This window comes from Mustela putorius, unplaced genomic scaffold, assembly GCF_011764305.1.
Source record: "Mustela putorius furo isolate JIRA1106 unplaced genomic scaffold, ASM1176430v1.1 tig00000281_pilon_pilon_pilon, whole genome shotgun sequence".
In the NCBI taxonomy this organism is placed as follows: domain Eukaryota; kingdom Metazoa; phylum Chordata; class Mammalia; order Carnivora; family Mustelidae; genus Mustela; species Mustela putorius.
The window spans coordinates 27,067,739-27,093,758 of NW_025421343.1; the positions used below are offsets into that span (position 1 = coordinate 27,067,739).

General features: G+C 45.8%; 1 protein-coding gene across 1 annotated transcript in view; it reads left to right on the forward strand.

Annotated features, from left to right (window-relative positions):
* The first annotated feature begins 3,970 nt into the window (after nt 1-3,970).
* The window catches only part of CRIM1 (cysteine rich transmembrane BMP regulator 1), a 188,758-nt gene continuing 166,708 nt past the window's right edge, over nt 3,971-26,020 (forward strand). Inside the window, 1 exon segment of the mRNA XM_004765456.3 lies at nt 3,971-4,413. Coding sequence (XP_004765513.1) covers nt 4,092-4,413 — 322 coding nt within the window. The 5' untranslated portion in view covers nt 3,971-4,091.

Below are 26,020 nucleotides of genomic sequence, written 5' to 3' on the forward strand. Positions count from 1 at the left end.
GAACTAGGCACAGTACCAAGCAGGAGGGCTCTAATATCAGTGGTCTGTCTATTGCTCTCTTATTTCCACTTTATGCTAGGTCCCCAGCTGGGCATTTGATTTTTAGATATTTTTAACAATTTATCAAACCCCTCCCATACAACCCCCCCAACGGCCAATAGAGGGCGGACTGTCTCTGCTTCCAGACCTCTATCTCAAGTATAGTCTAACTTCCTTTCCTTTTAGACCTGTGGGATTTGGTTTTGTGCACTACCTCCCCAATTTGGAAGACTCCTTCGTGTCCAACCACCCTTTCAAAGGCTTATTTTAGAGGCATTTACTAAAACCAAGACAGAAGGGCTGCGGACAAGAATGTGCATATATCTTTCTGCCTATAATTCTTCCTTCTCTTTATCAACTCATTCAGGCATGCATACATTCTTATAGGTCATGCACTGCCCCACCCCCCAATTTAATGGAGGCCAGACCTACTTAGAGAAAGTTTTATAATATACCATGATAAATGCTACAAGCAGAGGTAGTTACAAAATGTTATAGATCAGAGAATAAGCCCAAGACACTTCCCAGAAGAGGAGGCATTAGACCATATTCCTTGTATGACTCTATCTCTTTCATCTGTATATGCCTCCCAGGGTCTATGTTATTCCTTGGCCCCTAATTGTCACCACGTTGGGCTCACCCATCCTTTCTTCTGTATCTTTACTCTGGTCTCTAAAGATGAGGGAAACCTTTTGTGTTTGAGCCTCAATCTCAGCCTTGGCTTCTGGCCATCTAAGCGTTCCTCCTGGATCCCAGGGAAGAAACTGCTATTTCATAACTGAGCTCCGAGTTCACATGCTGGTTTCAGATAAGGTGCCAGGCCCCTGCTTGTTTCTTATTTACTACTAGATACAAGTTTCATGTAACTCTTCCTGTTTTCTCCTTTGCTTCTCTATGAATTCTATGGCATAGGACCCCGTATAACTTGAATTTTCTAAACTGATATACCCCTTAGTCTTAAGAATCTCTCCAGTCCTTTATAAAGTTAACTTGAATTCCCCATGAGAAGTCAGCCCTTATCACTTTGTGTTTGTCTACCTTTCACCAGAATCCCAGAAACATGGATGGTGACTTCCATATTGTCGCTTGCCTGTGTTCAATCTCTAGCTTTCCCTACCCTTTAATAAACTGTCTTAAACACACACACACACACACACACACACACAAGACCTTGAGAATAATCATCCTTCTTTCAATTGACAGTGGCTTTCTCACTCTTACCTTTTTTTTCCCATCACCCGACCTTGGCTTTTCCTGTTGAGTCCTACAGTGTTATCTGCTACATTTTAATAATGTCTTTATACTTGGATTTGAACAGAAATATAGATAACCTCTCTGCAAGAGTGGCAAAGACCTTTTAACACAGCGCAACGATGACAGTTTGTTGGCAAATCCCACAGCGAAGTACGGGTGCCTTGTTGGGGTACAAGCAACAATCAGGTTTAAGTGTGGTGTGTTTTTATCTTTCTTGAATTCTGCTAATAGAAAATCGAGCATATTTCAAATGGCTTCACTAAGTTATAATTGCAGAACCTTAGGGTCTTTTTAACCCGACCTACACAACTACAGGAACTATCTTTACAACACCTTTGGAAACTAGTCATCCCAACAGCTCTTTAGATCCTTCTAGAAAAACAGGGACATTTCCCCTGCCTACTATTGAACATCTTCTATCACCCACTGATAATCAGTAATAGTTAATGAGTCTCTTTCCCTCCTCAGGACAAAGAAAAAGGTTTGGAGAACCATTTAGTTTTCTGATGCCAGTGACTGGGGAATATTCCACTGGTTAACTCTGGCTCTTTGGTTCAGAACCGGAGTGGGTAAATCCAAATTATTTATAAGTATAAATTTGTTCTGAAAACAGAGGATTTCTTTTTTTTTTTTAAGATTTTATTTATTTATTTGACAGACAGATATCACAAGTAGGCAGAGAGGCAGGCAGAGAGAGAGGAGGAAGCAGGCTCCCCACTGAGCAGAGAGAGCCCGATGTGGGGCTCGATCCCAGGACCCTGGGACCATGACCTGAGCCGAAGGCAGAGGCTTTAACCCACTGAGCCACCCAGGTGCCCCCAAAACAGAGGATTTCAAATGCATCTTTGTTTCCTTTCTCCTTACACTGCTTTGCTATTAACTTTTGGTTCATTAGTCAGGATTTTCAGGATCCACTTGGCTGCCACCTTTCCGGAGCCAGACTATTCTGGATCAGAAGGTCTGCTGCCTATTCCTACCTCACACCTGCCACAGGACCTGATACCCCCCCCCCCACCACGGGTGCAAGTCACTTTTTGTTAATTCACTGATTTTATTGACCTTGGTACCTACGCTGTGAATGGTGGGTCATTACAGAGCCTGTCATTTCCAGAACGTCTTCTGACAGTCACAGCAGGGAAACAATCTCCACACACCGCATTTTGCATCACTTCAGTTACTTCTTCACCAGGGTTTTCACAAATAACATTTGCCACACATCTTCTTTATTAATACATGAACAATAAATAAGTAAACGGAAAAATTAAGAAAGAAAGAAAACCCACCACTTCTGGACAGGAGCTTGGGAAAGAACAGGGCAATGTCAGATGACATTAATGATGCATGAGATACACGGGTCCAATCATGTCAAGACTTGTAGTAATCCAGTGTTTGGCCTTACTCAAGGGAGAGAAATTCAGCTCTGCTACTTTCCATTCACCCCCTCCCATAACCTAGCGCCTCGGCACAGACGGCAGAGCGACCGAACACACAGGATGCGGACAGTTAAAATTCAACTCGAGCTCCTGCAGCCCTCGACCGTCCTCCCCACCCCCTGCGGAACATTTACCTAGACCGTTTAAAGCACTTAATTAATTCACCAGCAGCTTCGCTGGAGGCGTCTCGAGCTTCCCGAGACTCCATTACATAATATCTTTCACAAAGTCTAACCCCAGCTCGAGTGGAAGATGGATTCTCATCCATTTGCGGAGGTTTCCGTGCGTTCGCTTCCCTCTCGATCCGGCGGGTGCCCCAGCCAAGGCTGCAGCCACCCCCTCGCCAGCGAGCTTCGGCGGTCCCCGCCGCTCTCCGAACCCAAACCCGGCCCAGGAGGAGGGCCAGCCGGCTCGCCCTCGGGGCGCCCAGGCCACAGCCACGGTGGCCGAGGTGCCGGCGGGCGCTCGGGACGCCGCGCCTCTCGCTGCCAGCCGTGGGCGCCCCCAGCCCGAGCCGCGGCGCGCCGGCGGAGCCCGGGCGAGGGAGGCGCGCGAAGGCTCGGCCGCAGGGCCGGCTCGGCGCGCCGGGCTCCGGCCGGAGGAGCCGGAGGGGGAGGAGGAAGAGGAGGAGAGGAGGAGGAGGCGTGTGAGGGAGGAAGGGCCCGGCCGCCCGCCGGGGCGGGGGAGGGGGAGGGGGCCGGCCGGGCCGGGAGGGGTGGGGGGGCAGCCAATGAGCGGCGCGCGGCGCGGGGGGGTGGGGGGCGAGGTCTGGGGATGAGGTAGGATGGGGGAGGGCGCAGCCCGAGCGGCGGAGGCTCGAGCCATAAACAAGCGCCCGGAGGAGCCGCGCAGGAGTGAGGCGAGCGGGGCGCGCGGAGCGGACGCCGCGGACCTTCTGCTGCGCCACCGCGCCCACTCGGCGGCTCGGGAGGCGGGGACCGGCCCGGAGGCTGCGCCGCCGCCACCACCGCCGCGGGGCCGGCCGACGCGGAGGAGGAGAGGGAGGAGGCGCCGCCAGCCGGGGTTGGAGCCCAGCGCCGCCGCCGCCGCCGCCAGAAGTTTGGGTTGAACCGGAGCTGCCGGGAGGAAACTTTTTTTCTTTTTTCCCCCTCCCTCCCGGGAGGAGGAGGAGGAGGGGAAGCCACCGCTGGCGCCAACGCTAGTGGGCTCGGGGTCGGCGCGGCCCGCAGCGGGGGGCGGGGGCCTCGCCCCGCGAGGGGAGGCGCGCCCCGGAGGCCCCGAGGGGGGCGGCGAGGACCGCGGGCTGCGGGTGCGGCGGCGGCGGCGCGTGTGCCCCGCGCAGGGGAGGACGCCCGCCCCGCTCCCGGCCCGGCTGCGAGGAGGCGGCGGCGGCGGCGCAGGAGGATGTACTTGGTGGCGGGGGGCAGGGGGCTGGCCGGCTGCGGGCACCTCCTGGTCTGGCTGCTGCTGCTGCTGGCGCGCTCCGGCACCCGGGCGCTGGTCTGCCTGCCCTGCGACGAGTCCAAGTGCGAAGAGCCCAGGAGCTGCCCCGGGAGCATCGTGCAGGGCGTCTGCGGCTGCTGCTACATGTGCGCCCGCCAGAGGAACGAGAGCTGCGGCGGCGCCTACGGGCTCCACGGAGCCTGCGACCGGGGGCTGCGCTGTGTCATCCGCCCCCCGCTCAATGGCGACTCCATCACCGAGTACGAAGTGGGCGTATGCGAAGGTACGGCCGCCCGCCGCGGGCCCCCTCCCACCTGGCTGCGCCTAACAAAGTTTGGCCGAGACTTTGCCGAGGAGAGAGGGCTCCGCCAGAGGAGGGGGCCTCCGCCCCCGGGAGAGGGCCCCCGGGTCCCCTGATTCCCGCTCGTCCGCTTCCCCGGACGCTGGGCCGGCCGGCCGGCCTCGGGCGAGGGTGGATTTCGTGGGTGGGGATGGGCGGGTGGGGGTGGCCGTGCAGAGACCCTCACACGTGTGGCTGTTCGGGCTGGGACTGCCGGGGGGGTGGGGCGGAGGGGCGGGTCCCGCTCCCCGGAGTGGGGGCGTCGCGGGCGGGGGGCCCTGCGGAGGCTGTCGCGAGCCCCTCGGGGAGTCCGGCCCCTGCCGCCCTCCCCGCACTAGCGCAGTGGGCTGCCGAGGGCTGCACACCGCTGTCGAAAGTCCCTTTTCTGTTGGCGAGGAGACGTGTCTTCAGCTCACACTCCCTGCGTGACTCTTTTATTATTTTTTCCTTGCGCTCTTCCTTCACCGCCTTCCTCCTCTTTCGCGTGTAAATCAGTTTTCAGCTCCGGAATATGTCAGCCCAGGGGAAGTTACCTACGGTGGTTACTCATTGATTTGCCTATTGAAAACAGTCAAAGGCTTTCTCTTCTGAATGGGGGCGGGGAGGGGGATGCGGGGTGTTGCCCCTCCGAGTGAAAAGTTGTTGCTGACTATATTCGTGGCTGCTGCTTAAAGATCGGATATCCGCGTGTTTCCTATCGTGTTGCGGGTTCCTTCTGTTTGTCTGACAGCGAGGGCGGTTCTGCTGTTTTCTCCACGAAGCCTGGTGCACGTCGGTGTGGACACTGACCAAGGGGGAAAGCGGTTAGAGTAGTGAGCCTAACCTCGTTGGGTGGACCCTGAGAGCGGGGGTCGGCCCTGAGCCCCGCCCTCCTGCCTCGCTCTCCGGGTGCTGGTCTGCTTGGGGGACTAGGGAGAGGCAGTGAGTTCTTTTTTATTTGGCTAATGGGCAGGACTCGGTGAGCACCAGTTAAAAGCGGGATCCCTGCTCCGGCTGACGTCGGGGTGACGATGCTGTTCCGGGCCGTCCTGGTGCAGAGCAGCTGCCTTACTTCTGGAGGAGCGGCGAGGAGGAGGGACAGGCGCCCCCTGACCTGGTCGGTTCCTTACTACTCCCCCTGTCCAGACCCAGGACACCGGGGAAGGGTTTCTTCTGAGGTATCCTTCTGTGTGTCTGTGTTTATTTATCGTGCGGAGGTACTGAAAAAGAAGGTAGCAATCTTAGGGGTAAAATGGGTCTATTAAAAGACTTCAGTTCTATGGCTTTCTTTAAATCCATGCACATTTATTTATACCTGTAGTTTTTAGAGTTTGGACAGTTCTGGAAAATCAAGGAGGCTTTTCTGGTTTGGAAGCTAGTGGGCAGTATGGAGTGAAGGGAACTCAGAGGAAAGGGGCCCTGCACTGCTGCACCCTTAGGACATTGGATGAAAAGAGTTGATTTGCCTGAAACACAAAAGCCTTCAGAGGTTAAGTCCCGTGTTAAAACATGTGTTTTTATTTCTCACATAAGGAAAAAAAAAATGGCCAGGAGATTAACTTCTGATACAATTTTATGTGTTTGATTTGGGGAATTCTGAATGAGTTGGACTAGAAGATGCATCTTTGAACCCTGCCACTTGGAGTGTATGATTTACTTAAGCCAACCTCCCATAAATCTGAAAAGAACAAGCAGCATGAAACAAGGCCAACTGCAGTGGAAACTGCTAGGCTCTGAGAAGGACTCTTGGAGCTTTTAATGATTTTAACCCTTGTTTTTGTATTTCTGGTTCTGGTGAATGAAATGTGGAGCTGGGGGAACATACACTGTAATCGAGTGTTTTGGCACCAGTCTTCCGGCATCACAGTATAGAGTTACTCTGGCAGTTTATCGGTGAGCTTTTCATTCCTCTGAAGTGATGGCATTCTTCTTAGTTTGATTTCTTCTGGTAACACCCCATGCACTTGGTGTTAGCCTCAAAGATGCTTGGAAGTACTTGTTTTGGTGATTGTATCTCAATTTGCCGTCTCTAGCAACACTTTTCGTTTAGCAAGACTGTTTGCAGTTGCCAAAACTGGGCACCCAGCATTTGGGGGGGGGGGTTGTCTAATCTTTGTAGAATTCTAAAAGCAGCAGTCAAGTTGTATTCTAAATCCATTAAACCAAAGTAAGAACACCTGGCATGATGCGGTGTTTGGATCTACACAGATACTGTCAATGGTCTGTCTAAAATTTAAAGTATTTTCACTTTACTACAGAATTTAGGGGAAATGTAGGATAAATAACCTTTTTTTCTTTTTATAAAAATTAGAGGAGTCTTTCAATGTCAGTAATTACCTAGAAGAGGCTTCTTTTTTTCGTTTGCAAGATATTTCTCAACAGCTAGTCTTTCCCTCAGTTTCCATTTTTATCCAGAAATTCACACACTGAAGCACGATTATTGTAACTGACATGAATAGGAACTTCATGTTGAAGTCTATTTCGTTGCGATTTTTGCACTAAAATGACCCCTACTGGTTGTATCTGTTAATGAAAACTGTTCTGAAAACTTACTTAATTCACTGAGAAATCATATTGCATGTTAAAGAAATATTATCATGACTAATCTACCGGCTTTCAAGGACATAAATTAAATACCAGTTATAGTTCGGTTTGCCAAATTGCAGTAGTTCTTACTTGTGTTAACTCTCCATTCTGGCTTTGTGGTGAAAAAAAAAAATCATGTTTTTTTACTGTGGTTCACAGGTAAATCAGAAGCAAAGATGGACCCCTTCCAACCTGTGGCTCACTGTCTTAAGTTTTTAAAGCACGCCAGCCCATAGTAGGCTCTCAGTAAATGTTCATTGAGCAAATGGATGAACAGCCTTCTCCATAGAAAGAATAGTGAGGAAAAAAATTATCTGAAAGATTAAATAATATGAAGAGCCATGCCTTATGAGTCATGTGACATGTACACTCAGTCTTCTTTTTGGCATTGTTTACATGGTTATCAACCAAATCATACCTTTTTTTTTAAAGATGGTTTTGGTTTAAGTGCATTTTAAAAATCAGCCATAGAGCCAAGTACCTAAAGTTTTTTTCTCTTCTCTCTTGCGGTCTAAAAAGTGCTTTCTGGCCCCCCCGGGGTGGGGGGGACACAAGTCTTTACTGTTTCCACTCATTGGGTTAGTCCCTGTGGCGGTTTCTGACTTCCTAAGTGGCCTCTCCCTTGGCTGGGCTGCCTGCCTCCAGGTAAATCGCCTAAAAGCCAGAGAAACAAGTTTGAAACAAATTTGAATTCTGAACTCCTGAGGAAGAAGACTGCATGGGAGATCAGACACAGTTCTGCAAAATGACCACAGCGGGATTTTCTAGGAAGAATGTTTTGATGGTACCGTGAGGCTTCTATTTTGCAATGGGGGTGAGGACCATTTTCCCTCTTAAGGGGAATAGTACATTATGCTTCTGTTGTGAGGCGTGGGGGCAAGCTGGGGAGAACATGGGCAGCCTTCTCTCTCTGCATAGTAAAAGAGCACATGCTGGCTTGGGTTTGACAGTTTGTGAGGACGGAGTGACATGGAAGCCGGCAGACCTTACTGGCTCTGCCCCGGGAACCTGGCTGTGGTAGAGCCAGGTGTTTGCTGTCGTAGGTAAGTACCAGCTTTTGTTTCCCATGTGCATCTTTACGCAGTAGCTTCGTCTTTATGCAACTTGCCGTGGTTTTTTTTAAACATGGCATCTACCAAACTATCTCCTTCAAAACACAGTCCTTTCATTTCTCCCAGGCGTTTGAACTTCTCCTTCCACCGAGTTTTCACGAGGCCAGTGAGGAGCAGAACCACACCAAGTTATGTGGTGGCTGCTTACAGCTCCTGTTGTTTGCTGGATCTGCTGCCTTTCGAAAGTTATAGGTTGTTTTGTTTTGTTTTGTTTTTCCTCAAAACCCTGGAAGAATGTGTTGGGGTCGGAGATGATGGCTCCTTGGAAAAGAATATACGGAGGATCTGAGGTCAGGCTGCTCAGGAGCCAGGTTTGTTTCCCAAACCAAACCATTTGGTTAATGCACAAGCCACACAGATCTCCTCTCGTTGCTCTGAAATGTAGGACTTGGAGTCGAGAGTCCATGGATTTTAAATTTACTAATTAAAAAGAGGGGCGGGACAAAGTTAGTACTCCTTTATTAGCATTTGAAAACTTGAAACACCCAGGACTCCTTGTTTTTGAGGAATGTGTTTTGCTTTCCATCTCCAAAGTCTTCAGGTGGAGTGAGCTCTTACAAAGAGAAGGCCAGCAGAGGGCCTATAAAATTACAGTACTAGGGTATGGGAAGAGAAACCAATGCAAGTAAACAAGGAAATAATTAGTCCCTCCCAGAAGTAAATATTGACAGAATATGGAGAGACTGTTCACTGCACACATACAAATGACAGGACTCGGTGACCTTCGCTTTGACTCTCACGCTTACAGAATCTACACTGTTATTCAGGAATCCGGTCACATAAAACACTTGGCAAAGGGCAGATGAATTGCATAGTACCAGAAAGGCAAAAATAGCATGTCTAGAGCTATTTGCTGCCATTAATTCATGCCCAACAGTGACCAGGAGAACCCACATGCAAGTGTGTTGGCAAGGCCGCTGTGAACAGGGTAATTGAGGAAGAAAACTGTCTGAAGACGCCTTAAGCTGTGAGCATTGCATCGAGCAGTAGGAGGTAGTTAGCAAGTTTCTGCAGTTTTGTGTGGCTTGGTTAGAGCTGATGACTTGGATAAACAAGGGAACGGCTTGGGGGGTGCTGGGGACAGATATTATGAAGTTGGGAGGAGTAAGTAGATGACCCTAAAAAGGTAAGGGAGTGGGAGGACCAAAGAATGACAAATGGGAGAAAGGAAAAATATTGAATTCATCTTAGAGCAACTGTGTCATCTTTTGAAGAATAATCCAAAACACATTCCAGACATTAATTGTGAAATTCTTGGGGGGGAAAACAAAGTGGGTGTGTTTAACATCTTTCAGGCGACGGCAGTAACGTGGCAGGATGGCAGCGCTGCTTTCGCGTGTGGGTAAGCCATGGTGAGACGGATGGACGGTCAGGGCTGATCGGTGACACTGTGTTCCGTGTGTGGCATGTGCACTATCAGGATTTTAGAGACACCCCAGTACAGCTCAATTAATTATTCAGAGAGGAAACTGGACTAGCCAAGCATGCATGAGTAACAAACGGAGAGCCTTCCTTTTCAGAGGTTGCATTCTCCAAAGCTGAATTTTCAGAGATCTGACTTGTCATTTTACAGAAGTCAATCACTCATTCATCAATTTCCTACTTTGTACCAGGCCTTCTGCTGAGGCAGAGGGCAGCTGGGGAGCTTGGGGACCTCTCAGATGTGTGCTCCCTGCCCTCTACACTCCTTCCTTCCCTTCCTCCCTCCTTTTTCTCCCCTCCTCTCCCTGTCCCCTCCCCTGTAAAACGCAGGTGGTGGGAATGGCAGAGGGAGAAGGAGAAGCAGGTTCTCAGGGAGCCAGACCACCCAGGGCTGGATCTCAGGACCCTGGGTTCACGACCTGAGCCACCCAGTCACCCCTCCTCGACAATTTTTTCATCTCAATAAAGAATAAGGTAGCAAGACCTTAAAGGGTCTACTTCATAATACAAGTTCAAGCCAAGTAGAAATGATTTTTGCAAGTGTGTGTGTGATTAGTTGGGGAGTGAAATAAGTGGTTAAAATTTATTCTAGGAATCCTAGGATCTGAAATGATCTTTTCAGGCTCTGGTGGCATAGCTGAAAAGGAGAATTTGAATTCAAACTAGGCGTAAATGTATGATAGGAGCTCTTTTTGCTGGGGGATGAGATCCTACCCATTCTTCTTAGAGCCTGTGCAACATACATCAGAGTGTTTCCTAACATCTGAGAATGAGGCTGCATTCTTAATGCTTTACTAGCTGTGGTTCAGAATGGCAAGTTTCCTTTCCAGGGTGATTTTTCTCCTTGTTCTAGCTTGTTCCACTAGGCAGATGAACGTGGGCAGTGAGCTGAGAGGTGTCCCTTTATATCAAGCACCTTCCCATCTCACCCACTCTTCTGCTGCTTGTCTTGGCCAGTTAGCGTGGTCAAATTACGAAAAACCTCTGTGCTTCAACAAGACCTCCTCAGTCTTCTGGCTAGAGGAGTAGTTGAATAGATGTAAATTTTAAGAAAGCCCACAGGGTTAACACTTCCAAGTGTTCATTTTGGGTCCATGTGGAAAAAAAAAATATTAAAAGATCTTTTTTTTTTCTTTTACAAAACGAACAGATTTCAATTCCTTACCTCCCTTCCCCAGCCCCAGTTAATTCCCCATGCAGAAGACTCACACCTTGATAAAAGAGTGTCATGGGTGGAAACTTGGTTTCTGAGGTCAAATCTCTGCATCTATTTCTGTGCATCTCCTTTTTCTGTCTGTTTATTGGCATTAACAGTAGGGCTGCTGTAAGGATTCAGTGAATGAATTGCTATGAAGCCCTTGGAAGAGTGACTGGCAGGTGATGAACAGTAACAATGAGGGAGTAAGGAGCATAAATAAACCAACTTGACATGGGTGCGTTATGTTGTTCTGCTTAATCCTCATCTACCTGAGTAGGGGCATCAGTAGTTAAGAAGTTCGGGCTCTTAGAAAAAGAGCACGTTATCTGGTTCCGGTCCCCTCCACTCTTCTCCCCCAACACCATAAGTGCATTTAGTAAAGAACTTACTTAAGGGCTTCTAAAGCTATTTTCTGCCTTTCTTCAGATGCCCATTTGTTAAGCATTGTCTAAATAATTTGTATATTTGGGGTAAACATAAAGAAGGAGGAACCTGAAAATTTTTGCATTACGTTGTAGGAGTTGTAGATGTAACCATTTAATTTGTGGGCTAATATTTCATTTGGGGAAGAGGAAGGCACCTAACCTCACTGCAGCTGGTACTGTGTGTTTTCCTTCACGTGACATTCTGAGGGAAGAGTTGGGCCCTCGCTCCTGGAGTGGTCACGTGCCGGCCAGCACAGGATTTTACCCGACTTGGGCTCAGGAAGCGGTGTGGGCTGCTGCAGCTCTCCTGCTTTGGGGCCCCAGTCGCACCTGCTGCTGCAGTTGGTGTATTGGTACCAGCTAGACAGAACTAGAGGTCAGACGTTGAGTCAGTCATTTCCTTCCTACCTGTTTCCCTGCCGTCCGTCCACCCACAACTGTTTCCTGAGCAGCTGCTGTGGGTCCCGTCTTTGAGCTACACTGTTGTGATGCTGCCTCTCTAAGCCTCAGTTTCCCAATTAGTAAATAGTAATAGGCAGCGTGTGTGTTTGTGTGTTGTGAGGATTAAATGAGATAACGCTGTGCTTCTATAATTTTAACATGCACACAAATCACTTGGGCATCTCATTCAGCATGGAGGTCCTGATTCAGTAGGTCTGGGTTGGGGCCTGCGATTCTGCCTTTCTGATAAACTCCCTGGTGATGCCAAAGCTGCTGATCTTGAGACCACATTTTAAGGAGCAAAAAACTAGTCCATGGAAAGCATATAGAACAGAGCATGGCCTGTGAGACCTGATCATGTTACCTGCTACCGTAGTTATTTTTCAGCCAAAGTAAGAAAGATAGGGACCTGCTTTCACAGAGACCATGGTCTAATGGCAAAACAGTTCTATCCAAGACAGTTACTTGCAACTCTTGAGCCCTGAGATAAGAAAGTGCTGAGCATCTGGAGAGCAACTGAAGAGGGGCTCTGACTCTACCTACCAGGAAGGACTAAGTGGGGGGGTGGCACCACGCAAGTCTGGAGGGTGTGCTCTCTGCTGTCTTCCTTCTGGCTTCCCACTCCTCTGTGCTGGATATTTTGGGGGGGGGAGGTCTTGATACTAGACAAACCTGGGTTCAGATCTCAGTTCTTATTTTTTAACTGTGAACAACCAGCTTGCTTCATTGTTTTGGGCTTCGGTTTCCTCATCTGTAAAAATGCAATACTGTTAGCTTTCTGTGAGGTGGACGTTGAAATGAGGGTTGGAGAGGGTACGTGTACGTATATAATGACACAGGTAACGTGTGTTGGTGTGTGTAGAGTATAATTCCTGGTACCAAGTAGATTTTAAAAAGATATTGTTAATTCTCATTTTCATTCTGTCTTCCTTTTTCATTTTTTCTTTGTTAGCTTTATATAGAAGTTAAAGAAAATGCGCTTTGTGACAGAGCTCCTTCACACTCACATCCACTACTGCTGTAGTCCCGAGCCTCTTTGCTGTTTCTGCAGAATATGGGCATTTACTTGATTTTGTGGTTTGAATTCTTAGTACCTGTGAGCTGTTTTCAAACTAAGACTTTTTAAAAGGTGACCTATCTTTTTTTTTTCTTAAAGGTGACCTATCTTAATATCAATGGCTTGTGGTTTAATGGAAGCATATTAACTTTCCTTTTACTTTTTAAAAAGACTTATTTGTTTATTCATTTATTTTGAGAGAAAGAGAGAGAATATGAGAGGGGAGAGGTCAGTGGTCAGCAGGAGAGGCAGACTCCCTGCCAAGCAGGGAGCCTGATGTGGGATTCGATCCCTGGACTCCAGGACCATGAACTGAGCCAAAGGCAGTAACCCAGGCACCCTAAATTTCCTTTTATTGTTAGAAGTTTTCTGTGGGTTTCAGGGCATCCCTGGAGACATGTGAGACCCTGGGAGTGTCACCAAGTCAAGGCTGGGATCACTGCAGTTATGGATGGACAGACGGAGGGAAGGAAGGAAGGAAGGAGCTGCTGTCCTAGCCGGCTCAAAGACAAGAGCAGGTTAAGAATGAGCAGGAGATGGGGTGCAGCACAGAGAACATCTGCATTGCTTTTCTTGATCCCATGCGTTCCAGCCATCCTTCCTGTGGACTTGCCGTGTGGTTTCTCTGCAGCATCTTTGTGCTACAGCGGAAGGCTAGGAAAAAACACCTAGAAGTAAAATACTCGAGTTCTCATCTCGTTAGTTCCTGGTATAGGTGCGCCCCCTCCCCCACTTTCGGAAGACAGAACTGCTGCACTGTCTTCATGCCTGCAAATGAGTATCATTTTTATCCAGTAAATAGGGGCTGAGGACTCAAAAAGCAAATGCTTTATACTGGCTCTTAGGGAACAAGGAGAAAGAACTTGATGAAGATACAGTCCTTGCAATCAGTAGTTTGCAACTGTTTTTTATTTTCTTCTTGACAACCAGACCTTATTATCACATAGTAGAAATTGAATTTTCTTCCAGAAACTCTTTCACTACCTATCATTGTTGTGCCTCTATCTTTCATCAAGAGTGCTGGTATTCAAACATGTAACCTACAAGCAAGGGGAGATAAACTTTGAAATTTCAAGGTTTTGTTTATGTGCTTTTCAAATCCAAAATAACACCCTAATTTGAAATCACCTGGGAACATTTGTCTTATGAACATTTAAGAACAAAAATTTAAGTGTTAATTATATTTCAAGGTGTTATTTTACATTTCAAATTTCTGAGAAGATAATTTGAAGAGTCTGCTCTTTGGAAGTTTTAGGGAAGTCCTTAGTCCTTAACAACAAGCCACTCTGGCTATAGCAAGGTTAAAAAAAAAAAAAGAAAAGGATATAGGCTGTAACTAGAGATTGTGCCTGTCTTATTTAGCATTTCAAAACAAAAACCATAAACAAACATCTCAGATTGAAAACAGAAAGGAATTTCTGGCAGGGCAGGGTGAAACCTGAGCCTGCAAAGTCCTGGGTCTGCTAGAGGCAACTTATTTAGGTTCTTATCCAAAGGCCGCCAGCAGAACGGTTCCCAGCTGTGATAAAACAAAAGGCACCTCGACACTGGAGAGTTGTGATACTTCTTTTTTAAGACTACAAAAGACCTGCCAAAATAAGGTAAAGCTACCTTAAGAAAGTTTGACCTGAGCTAGACTTTTCATCTTAAGGATTAGTTGGACCACTTCAGACCCATCACACGTGAGGGACCGTCCGTCCAGGATGCAGGCGCTCAGTACCCACGGTGTGTGTTCTGGGTTCCGCAGAGACAACATCCCATCCTCTGGCCAGGTGTAGACCTAGAAAACCTTCACGTGGTCTCCCCTTTTTCCTCCCTTCCCGTAGTTGGCATCTTTGCTTTCATGAAGACATGGACATTTACATTCTGCATGGGGGAAAAGGGGAAAAGTAGGTAGTTCTGCCTCCAAAAACCAACGTAGAAGGATGTTTAAATGGTTTGAGGAACACTGAGTATTCTGTGCGTTTTTCAGAACTACTGAGTTCTTCTATCTCAGGCAGATCTTGGGAAAATTTGTTACCACTGTCTGTGACCTAAAAATGAAAGGCCAAAGGAATTTACATGTTTTAATCAAAAGGACGAATGGGTTCACGCGTGTACCGGTTTGTGGCAGGGAGGACTTACGGCTGCTCAGAGAGAGAACGGACACAACATTCCTGCTCGGGAGAATATACATGATACAGGAGACGAAGTAGCTGTGCCTTCAGATCTGCTTTCGGCCTCTCGTAGCTCCGTAATTCACATGAAACCTCCGCTTCCCTGGGCATTGCCTTACTTTGTGTAAAGGGAATTAGATAGTTGCCTACCTGAAGGCGGAGGAACTTGAACCCATGATATCTTAAGGCCCTTCTGGTCATAAGATCTATGTTTTTACGACCTAGAAGTGGGGCACAGGAGTCAAATATTACCTCGTATTTGCAGAGCCAGGGAAGGGAGAAGGAGATAGTGGTCGTGTCTCCAGGACTCTGCCAAGTGCTGTCGACGGAAGGGCTTGCAGGAAGAGATCAAGCGTTCTCGCACAGTTCTGTTTATGGCGAGGCGGTGGAGAGGGCGAATCACAGTTATCGGGACGTTATTGACGTCTTTAAATGCTGGCAATCTTTAAGCCATCGTGACTGTTAGCCCGGCCTGGAGTCAGGGCAGAATTTATGCCTCTCTTTTGTGAATGTGCCGGCCTGCTGCCTTCACTCTGTCCCTTTTCCTCCTTGACTTCGTTAATTATGACGACCATGAGGAAGGTAGGTGACAGATACCGCAAGGGGAGAAGCTTGAGCAGAGACAGGCCGAAACTTGCCCAAATTCACATGCTCATTTCTGCCTCTGACACCAGGAGAGAGTTGAGTAATTGCTGTTCTTCCTAATACTGCAGGCGGCAGCCAAATTCCCAGCATTCTTTTACCTTTGCTGCTGTTTTCACTTGCCAGGGAGTTTCCTTAAGGAGCAGGCTGGATTTAAAGACACAGCAGTCCTTGCACGTGAGGATTGGGGACTGGGACTAGGTTCTGGCCCAGGTGGCCCTTGGGTGCTTCACACCCGGAGGGTGGGATGATTAGTGTCTGCACAAGGACGTGTTCCCCGCCGCCCCAGCCCCCGTATTATGTCTGTGTGCTGCGAGCCACGAGAGCGGGAAGCCCTGTGTGTCTGCGAGGCAGCAAGCCTACCCTGACTGTTTGAGAGCAGGCCAGCTGTGAAGCTCGGAAGGTTGTCTCTAGGGGGTCTAGAAGCCTCACCCATCCTTTGCCTCTTGTCCAGGTGGTGTGGACCTGTGGCTCTGAAACTTGATGTAACATGAATTATTCCAAAGAATGGGACGCTCAGTCCAGCCTGCAGTGTACACCAGCAATCAACTTGCTCTGCCTTGTGGATATTACGTTTTTGCCAAGAGCAGCCTTCCAGAATGAGGTGCTAGTTAATTCCAGTCGGGCATTTATTCGCTAATAAGTCTGCTGAATGCTAAATACTCCATTTGGGAGTATGCGACTGGAGAAAACTCAGCAGCTAATTATTATGTAGATCTCTTCTGTGATTCTCACTTTCAGTTCAATTACCTAAGCCACCAATCCTTAGCAATGTGAACTTATTTAATTTTTAGTTTTCTGTGATATTTTGCTTTTTGCTCCCGAAGAGTATTCCCCCCACCTCCAGTCTGTAAAACTGCTTTGAGATTACTAATAACTGGATAGACATCTTTTCATTTAACAGAAAACCTTTCTGGGCTGTGGAGTACTGTGACTTGCTCTTTCTTTCTTTCTTTGATGATATCCGAAGTTAAATCCGGATCTTACCCTATCTGTCCTTCCAGGGTAGATTTCTGGATCGCTAATAATGGTGGTGTCTGAAATAGCCATTGAGGGGTGGCTGGTGTTCATTTACTCACCGGAGCTTTTGCTGAAAAGCTAGGTTCTAGTCTCCTCTCCTTTGGTGTATCAATAGGTCTTTATTTGGGTTTCTTCCTGCTTGGTTGGTGCATATTAGCTTGAGAACTTAAGAACTTTTAAAATGGTGGTGGGGTGGGGGGCAGTAATGACGGTCTCGATGCCTAGGGCCTTCTCTCTAGAGCGGTTCTCTCTTGGAAGTGGCCAGGGTGTTGGGTGTGTGTTTGCTGCCGTCAGAGTCTGTGCTAGAAGGTCCATTTGGTACCTCTCATGCCTGTGTCTTTGTGCTGTGCTTTGGCCCTCCTTCCCCGGTGAAACCCTGCCATGACGGAGGGCGAGCTGGATCTCTCCTTGAAAGGCTTGCTTTCCCCTAGTCTTTCCGGTTGCCTCCCCGTTCTTCCAGGCATGGTTGTATGCAGCTCTCCAGCGACTGGTGACCCGACTAGTAAGAGAAGTTGGTGCCAACCATCAAAAGTCCTCTGTAAGGACCTCTTCCAGTAACGGTGTCTACACTAGTATGATGGCAGAGAGGAGTTCTGTAGAAATGTTTGGAGGGGAAGTGTTGCCAGTACATGTGATTCATTTGATTCTGTGGAATCAGCAAGTGATAAAAATTCATGAAACAGGGTTTACAGGGTTGTGGTAGATATGCTGGCCTAAAAAGCTGTGCCCAGGTTGGCAAAATCTGTAGCATCAGCAGCTGGGCCTCTGGTACCCTTACAGATGTGACTTTGAGAGACAAGAAGCTGTGATAATTCCTTCTTTCAAGATGTAGTTAACTTCGTACCTTTGGACATAGAGTGAGTGAGTGAGTGGTGTGTGTGTGTGTGTGTGTGTGTGTGTGTGTGTGTGTACAGCTACTGAGAGAACAATACAAAGAATACTTTGCATTGTGTTGTCTATGTGCTGAAAACCACTTGCATAGTTGGAGCAAATTAAGTATACTATCTACTCTGTAGATCAGCAAACTGAAAATGACTTCTTAACAAATAAAGATTGTGCATTGTTTTATTACACGTGGAAAAAACAATTCTAATTAAAGTGCTTTGGCTTTTAAACTATCTAGTTAATTGGGATACCTACACATGGGCCAGTGGAGCTCAGGAAAATTATTGACTTAATTTCTTGCTGATTGGAACAAAAGATTTATTATGCGAAGGGCAGTGTGGGATGATTGATAGTAGGTTATCACTAAATATAGTTTTTGGCCTTACACAGGAATTTTAGATGTCATAGCAGAAAGGAAAAACAGAAATTTAGGGTGGGAAATGGAATACCTCTATAGGGAAATAAGCAAATAAAAGAAGCCAGAGGTGTTTTTGGTTGGAAGGAGATGAAATTATTTTCAAAGACTATGTTGGGAAAAGGTGAGTGAGCGCTCAGCAACCAAGTTTATTGACTATCTGTTCAGGAAATTGTATTCAATGCTTTGGAAAAAGAAAGGAAAAAGACTCTGCCAATAGAGTTCTGGAAAACTTGAGGGAGAAAAAGTATTTACATGCTTTATAACATAAAACATGTCCAAAAGAAATATATAGTTACAGCTACGTTTGGCACTGAAAATAGTCGTGTATTATATTTTTTAAACTGTGTGTGAATGTGTAAGCATGTGCCCTGGAGTCAGAAATGCTTGGCTGATACCATTTCTTGAGAGAATGGAAAAGTAGAAGGTATTAGCTACAAAGAGGGCGAAAACATAAAGGATGACTAGTAGTAAAGGAGGAACAGTGAATTGGCTTTTTCTTTGGAGGGGATATATTTCATTTGCATAATGGTTCCAACTTTCCTTTTTTTTTTTTAATAATCTTAGTATAATAAGCATTTAACTTCCATAGAGCCTTAGTGATTTGCATGTCATTACTAAAAGCCCACAGGTAAGGGAAAATTAGACTCCTAAATTCAGAACCTGACTATTCTCAAGGTGTAGGCTTTCGAACTTTGTTTCAAATTTGTGTTGGGAAAGACCCTTTGAGAATGCAGAAAATTAGGAGACCTGTCCGGCACATGCTTCCTAATATCTGTGGCAACTAGAGGTTCGGGGGCAAAGCCAGCAACTGGAAAATGGGTGTGGTGTCCGCTTTCAGATTCCCCCAGATTATCTTTACATCCTTCAGAATGTGTCCTTATCCTTCAAAGCCTGCCATTTTATGCTGCTTCCTTTGTGAGGACTTCCTGCCCTGCCCAGGAAAAAGCAATGCCATCCCCCCACCCCCAGTGCCCATAAATAGCACTTTCTCCTTCCCCTGCTATAACATTTTTCACACTGTGTTAGAGTTCACATTTCTGTCTCTCTGCCTCATTGCGACCCATTCGAGTGCCAGGATTGTGTGTTATTCTAGCGCTTGGCACACAGGAAGAACTCAATGAGCATTTGTTGACTAAATCTAGACTCAAGGTCATCCAAGATATTATACAAAAACTTTTCCATCTGAACTGCTTGGTTTGCATTGTGGAAAGTGAAACAAATGAACGCTGTTGTGAGAATCCCAGTGAAAAGTCTCATCATTGCAGAAAGAAGCTTGGAACTGGTTAACCAGGTCCTCTCTCCTGTCTCACCCCTCCCCCCAGCTCCCCTCGCCTCCCCCCCCCCCCCGCCAGGCATCCCTAGAATTCAGTTTTTAAATTTTGCTGTGATAGGTTAATTTCAGTGGTATTTATTTTGGCAAATATTTAAAGGTAATTTTTATTTGTGAGAACTTTTCCTTCTTTGCCTGTCTGCCATAAAGGTGTCACCTTTCATTCGCCAACCTTTCATCAGCTCGTAAGAATTTTCCTTGTGGGCGGCAGCTTGTAACCAACCTCTTTACCACCAGAGATCTGGGACACTGAGCAGTTGGCGATTGCTGCAGTGATCAGCTGCTTGTAAACTGTAACTGACAAACAATGATGAATTATTATATAGACACGCTTTAGATAAGTGACTATATGAATAATTGATGATAGTAAATGTCCGTAATTTCTGCAAATCCAGGATTGTGTCTGAAGCATGTATGTGGCCTGGTCAGGAAGGAGTTTAAGTTAAGAAACACGGATAGAACTTTCCATCTGAGTGTTGTGCCAGTGATCGATACAGCCTGTTTGCTGCTGCAGGTGATCTGCAAATGTCCTCAGGAATTTAACTGTGCACCTTCTTTGGGGAGGGAGCTCCAAGGCTGACAACATGAGGGTGGAAGTGTGTGACTGTGAATAATAAGAATGCCTCACAAGAGTTTGAACAGGAAGTCCATAGGAATGCAATATAAGGAATTTAAAAAAGCAAAATTCCATTTGGATTTACTCCAAACCCTATGACTTCAGGGACTGAGGAATTCTTGATGACTCGTGGCTGGAATCCCAACTTGTTATTAAGCTGGGTGGAATTGTTTTTCCTTTAGCACCAGTCATGAACTCTTTGTTTGTTTGTTTGTTTACTTTCCTGAAGGTCTTAAAGTGGTTTACAAATTAAGACACTAAGACATTAGACACTTAAGGACACAGCAGTAAAGTACAACCTTTGGGGTGATACATTTGATATTGAATTTTTCAACTGTGAAACAAGAGAGAGCGATTGGCCCAAGATAAAGGATACAGGGTCACAGACACATATACAGAATTATCCCAGTGGAAGTCAGGCATCTGTAACCTTCTGTGACCTTAGTGAGTGTGCCCAGAGAGCCCCGTTTCCTTAGTGCAGTTTTAATTTTGGTGTCTTTGGTACAGCATGTGCCTTTGACTTTCCCATATTTAAGGTGCTCATCTCACACATGATTGTAATTGTTTATAATATCAGTGACATGGCTGGCAGCTTCGCAGTAACCCACTTTAGAGCACCAGTTGTCCTAAAAGCTTTGGGAAGGGGGAGGAGGGCAAGCTGGAACTGACAGCTAAGGTTATGGGAGTAGAGCTCTAGTTTTCCATGATGCTTTGTTGGCGATGAAAGATTGACGGTTTTAAGCAAGGTAATTTTTTTGTGTGTCCACTGATGATTATCTCTTCAAAAATACATTTTTTACTTTTAGGTGGCTTCATTACTGTTAAAAGTTTAAAAGTCAGCTTCCAGACATTGGGAAGTTGTTCCCCTTCAAGAGTTGGCCTTCTTTAAGACCTTATCAGCAGACAGTGTTTAATTTGATGCTGGATACTGCCCAGATTAGAGGCAGGTGTATCGCAAAACCTGTGGCTTTTTGTTAATTTGAGGTAGAGGTGAAGGACCCAGAACTGTTCTTGCAGTTAGAGGAGACTGTTGACTCTCAGTCTTTAATAAAATAATGAATGAAGGCGGAGAATGGGGAAACACACTTGAAGGAGGGAGGGCCCATCTTGTTGAAAGCCAAAGTAAACAGTTCTGTAACTGAAAAGTAGACTATCAGGAAGGTGAGAACCAGAGAAGTAGGTGTCAAGTGCAACCAGCAAGTACCGTTTTCAGCTACAGAGATAGCCAAGTTGCCCTGAGTCCCAAAAAAGAACCCCTCAGAGATCTTTAGGGGAAATCAGTTTCCTAACTGGCCTTTGATGAGCCTACAGCTGGACCCAGGGACGGGGCTGGGGGAGAAAAAGGTCACCTTTCTGCTGGAGAAAGCAAATAGATGTGGCTCTCTGAAGGGTAGAGATGAAGTCACCATGACCGAGGGAAAACTGTGTGGGGGAGCCAATGGACCGGCAGAACGTGGTGGGACAGCATCCCTGTGTCGGTGCATGATTTTAGAGTTAATGGAAACAGACGACGTTTTCTTTCTGTCTTGTTACAGTGGAAAACTGTGTCCTTAAGTGGACAGCTGCACACACATTGCATGTGATGTGATGTGTGCGTGTGCTTACACACTCACACTGACACAAATTCCCTACAGGGCACAGTCTTGCCTTGATCATCTCTTTGTGTCCATTTTTCTACTATGATAGCATTTTCTTCTAAGTGGAATGTTAGACTCTGTTCATCCCAACAGAAGAAAAAATTCTGTCTCTGGCCATCCTTCAATAATTTATATGCATAAAGACCTGTAGATTGTCTCCCAAGAGGCTTCTATAAAGCTCTAGGCATCTCCTCCCTGTGTTGCTTCTTTGTAGTTAGGATACCTTGTCTGATGTGGAGTTGCTGATGTCTTGCTTATGCCAAGGAGACCATTGGAAAGGACTGAAACAGAAATCTCTTAGAACTTTTTGTACTCAGATTCTCAGAGCTTAGTTGCATGTGGGAAAGGGTCTTAACCCTGTAAAGAGGGGGGAAAAGGCCCAAGTCTTTTGAATGGTCACTTAGAAAGGTATTACCTAAATTCTTTTTCTGTAATTTTATTTCTTGAATATTTTATTTCCCTTAACTAGCTCTATGTGCTGGGGAGAGAAACTAGAAACTAGAAACTGTCTTATAAAGACAACTAACTTTACTGGGCAGTTTGGGAAATAGAGAAGAGAAACAATGATCCAAAAATGTGTTTGCTCCAAACCCAAGAACTAGTTTTTGTGCTATTGTGTATGTGTATACCTCGTCTGCTCTTCCTCTGTATACATACATTTTTAAAATCACACATCTGTATATTGCTTCTTTCCTTTAAAATTATATCAAATGAATTTTCCTATGTTGCTACATCATCTCACTACTATAATTTAAGCTTATTAACCAAGATGTGCTGGCTGTATCTTTCTACTTCATTTTCCTTATTGCTTTCCTTTCAGGACTATATAAAAGGCAAAAAGAGAAAGAAAAAATAAAGCACCACTTCTGGTGAATTTAAGGCAGAATTCTTTGTAGTCTTAATTTGTTTCCATGAGTTACCTAGACTCTCCAGACATGAAAACAATTGTCTTCTCTCCCTCACTGAGGATTTGACCACTTGCTACCTGTGTCTGTGGCCCTTTGTGTCCGGGGCTTTGGCATGAAGATGGTGGCCTTTAGCTGTTTTGTCATATATCTTTGCTACCACCAGGACCATGTTGACTCTGAGGACACTGAAGCTTTTTTTAACCTTTTCCTCTGTTAACTAATGATTTGTTGGCTTTGTGCAAATAGCCAGCCCTCTGGGTAGGGACATTTTTATGCTGTTGCTTTTTTTTGCAGTGCATTATTGGATTGCAAATATTTATTTAGAGCGAAAGATGGATATAATTAACTACATTCTAAATAGATACTAGATACTGACTTCAAGATGAATTTGCAGCATGCTTTGCATGCACGAGACACAGGCTCTTGTTACCAAGGATCTTACCTGAGAATTTACGTTTTCCACTTCCACCAATTTATAAATGAAAACCGGAGGCCTAGAAATTATCCCATGAGGCACATGCATAAAATTTGGAAAACCTTGGATCGCTTTTGGAATTAAGTTTGTTGAAACTCTATCAGGAAAACAGACTTTTTTTTCCTTGTGTTATTTTTTATTAAACTATTTAATAGTTTTTACAACTCAGATACTGGTTGCCTATTCAAAATGTATAGATAGCATCTGTTTTAATATTTCAGATTCATTTCTGTAGTCTTTGTTTAAAAATTTCTCACTCAAAACCAGTTGTACAAACAGTATTGAAAACCAGATCTCCAGGCTTCAGATATATTTTATATAAATTTGAGGTGCTTTTTGGATTATCAAAAGGAAGACACAAATTTTGATTACCTCTTTAAATTAAATGACTGTTTCTGAAATATAAGTCTTTCAAAAATTATAATTCATGCATGTGATCACTACCAATCAACATTTCCAATCCAGAAAATACTGGAGATTTCTCTGGCTGCTGCTTGGTTGGAAAGAGAACCCAGGAACATGCCACTAAACCACAGTATCTAGAGCTCAGTAATGCATTTGCACAGCTGGATTTTAACGCATATTGGGTCAACATTTATTTAAAATAAGCACACTTTGTACTGAAAAAGCAATTTGAAGGTGAAATCACATTAGATTTAATAGTTTAACCTTGGATATTTGTGGAATTTTAGGTAATATTATGGGACCGTAGCATTTATTAAAGTCAAGTGTATAACATCTTTTAAAAATTTGTTAAAATCTTTTTAAAAATTAATTAAAGCACAAAGATTAATAGATACATCCAACAGTACTAAAGCAAATATTTGACACTCGCCACCAGCACCAAAATATGTGTGCTGACATTGGGTCTTTAGGGTGAATAAAAATGTGTGGGAAAGCTGACAGCTTTTAGGGAAAAGGTTTGTCAGGGGGAAGGAGCATGGGACTGTCCTAAGCTTTGGCCCTATGTAAGGCCTATAGTTCCTCTTGTAACAAATTTATAAAATTAATTTAAGTCTTTTCATCAGTAGATTATCTTCATACTAAACAGTTAATCATTAATCAGCTGATCTTTATTATCATCCAAAATCACTTGTGTTTTCATTACAAATGCTTCTTAACAATGTGGTTATAGATGTTTAAATCAATGGATAATGAAATCGATTTGTATGTTTCTTGTCCTATGGTAGAATGTAAAGCGTCTGACTTTTGGAGAACATTTCAGCAGTTGGCGAGGGCTAGTACAGTGCCTCTGAGCTGCATGTTTTGTTTTGTTTTTTTTGCTTACAGAGCCCTGGAACTTGGCCAGCTTCGATGAGGCAGAGGAGGAAGGGTTCAAGTTTGAGAGCCCTGGGTTTATTTCTGGCTGTTCAGATGTGAGGCAGTGGGAAAAGGTATAAATATAGTTTGAGGGAGGTTGCAGACTCAGAGGTTCAAGCCAGGGGTAAATGGTGGATGGATGTGTTTATCGTTTCTTCACACTTTTACCTCTCAGACGTGGTGCTCCCAAGGGGCAGCGTTCAAGGTCTGGATCTAGTGTGGCGAGTGTCTTGGATGTATCCCCGAACCATAGTCCAACCACAGCCACTCTGTCCCTTTTCATTCCGAATTTGTAGTCAAATAACTAACTTCCTGGCCGCCCGTGAGACTTGAGTTTTAAGAACAAAACACCATGCGTCTTGGAGAAAGGCAGTTCCGTGAACACTGAATGCCTGTAGCATTTGGGGCTGGAGTTGTGGGAGGTGCTTGTACATAATACGTACGAAAGGAGGATATTCCAAATTAAATATCAGTAACCGTGTGCTGTGACTTGTTAATCAGACCCAACACACCCAGTTGTTGTTGCCTGTGTGTGCACATCGCCAGTGCTCCGCGCACCCAGAGAGAGAGAGAGTGAGAGGGGCAGACACAGCCCACTGGAGCCCCAAGCCCCCTCCCTCTGTCCTCCCCCAAGCCGAGTCTTTTTCTCTTTATGGGTTGGTTACTGATCTCCCCTGGGCAGGTCTGAGTCCCTTTCTCTCGTACCCACCCTCCTTGAGGAAGTCCCACTTCCAGCTGCTGCCCTCACTCAACCCCCAGCTCTGCACGCGGGTACCCTCTGCCCTTAGCAATTTGGGGACACTGCCCAGCCAGCCCGACCACTGCTCTCCTCATGGTGCTTCTGGCCTCACTCCGAGCACTGGCGCTGCCTCCTCAACCCCGCGGCTTCCTTCCCGGATGAGCAGTCACCATTGTCTTGGGACATTTTACCCATACGGCTAGCTTGTGTTCCTTCCATTTGCCACAGAGCATGGAGGATGTGGTCTCAGGAAAACCTGCCCAGAGGAGATGACTTCCTCAGGAGAAAGGTAGTTGCTAAATGAGTTCCTTATGGAGAAACCACGTTTATCTGGGGGAGGCAGTATTATGTACTAGCAGGGGTTCAAGCCCTGAGGTCAGTTCGTAGTCCATCCTAGTGACTTACCTGGTGCCTTACCCTGCCCGAGCTGCTTGACTTCTGTGCATGCTTTCCATGTGTAAAATGGGAATAATAATAGAATCTACCTCACTGAGGTGGTGATGAGCCAGACCTAAGCTAACTCTTTTGTGTACAGCATTGCGATACTAACTTGTACATAATAAGCAGGTGGTAAATGTTAGTTGTCATGGTAGCTCTTTGTCCCTCAGCTTTGTACACTATGGCCTGTACAGAGCAGGGGTTCGTTAAATGTTTTGTTGATTAAACGTAATATTCTGAAGGTGGAAAGAATGATTCCCCCCCTCCTTTTACCACAAAATAAAAGTAATATTTGGTCGAAATAAGACATTGTCCACATGAAGATACTTCCCCCCTGGTTGGGGGCAGGATAGGAGGATTTTCCAAATTAAATATCAGTACCTGTGTGCTGTGATTTGTTAATCAGACCCAACACGCCCAGTCTCCCAGTAGTTTGGTTAATGTTTACTGGCTCCCAAGATAATTTTGAAAGGACAAAACCGCTTCATAGTGATTTGTTTCCAGTAAGCATTGTTACTGGCACATTTCAGATTCCAGCATGTTTGATGACTGTATTAAAACCGGCTCTGCCCTTTGCGGGTTCACTCTGTTCTGACTTATGTTTGCTTTGGAGGTGGAAGATGGGTAGAAAGATGCTCTGTAATTGAATAGGTCACTGCTTCTTTGCCACCACCTCAGTGCCTACAGTGGTGCCAACAAAGAAGTACTTGCTCAGTAAATAATATTTGAAGTTAATTAGTAAATTG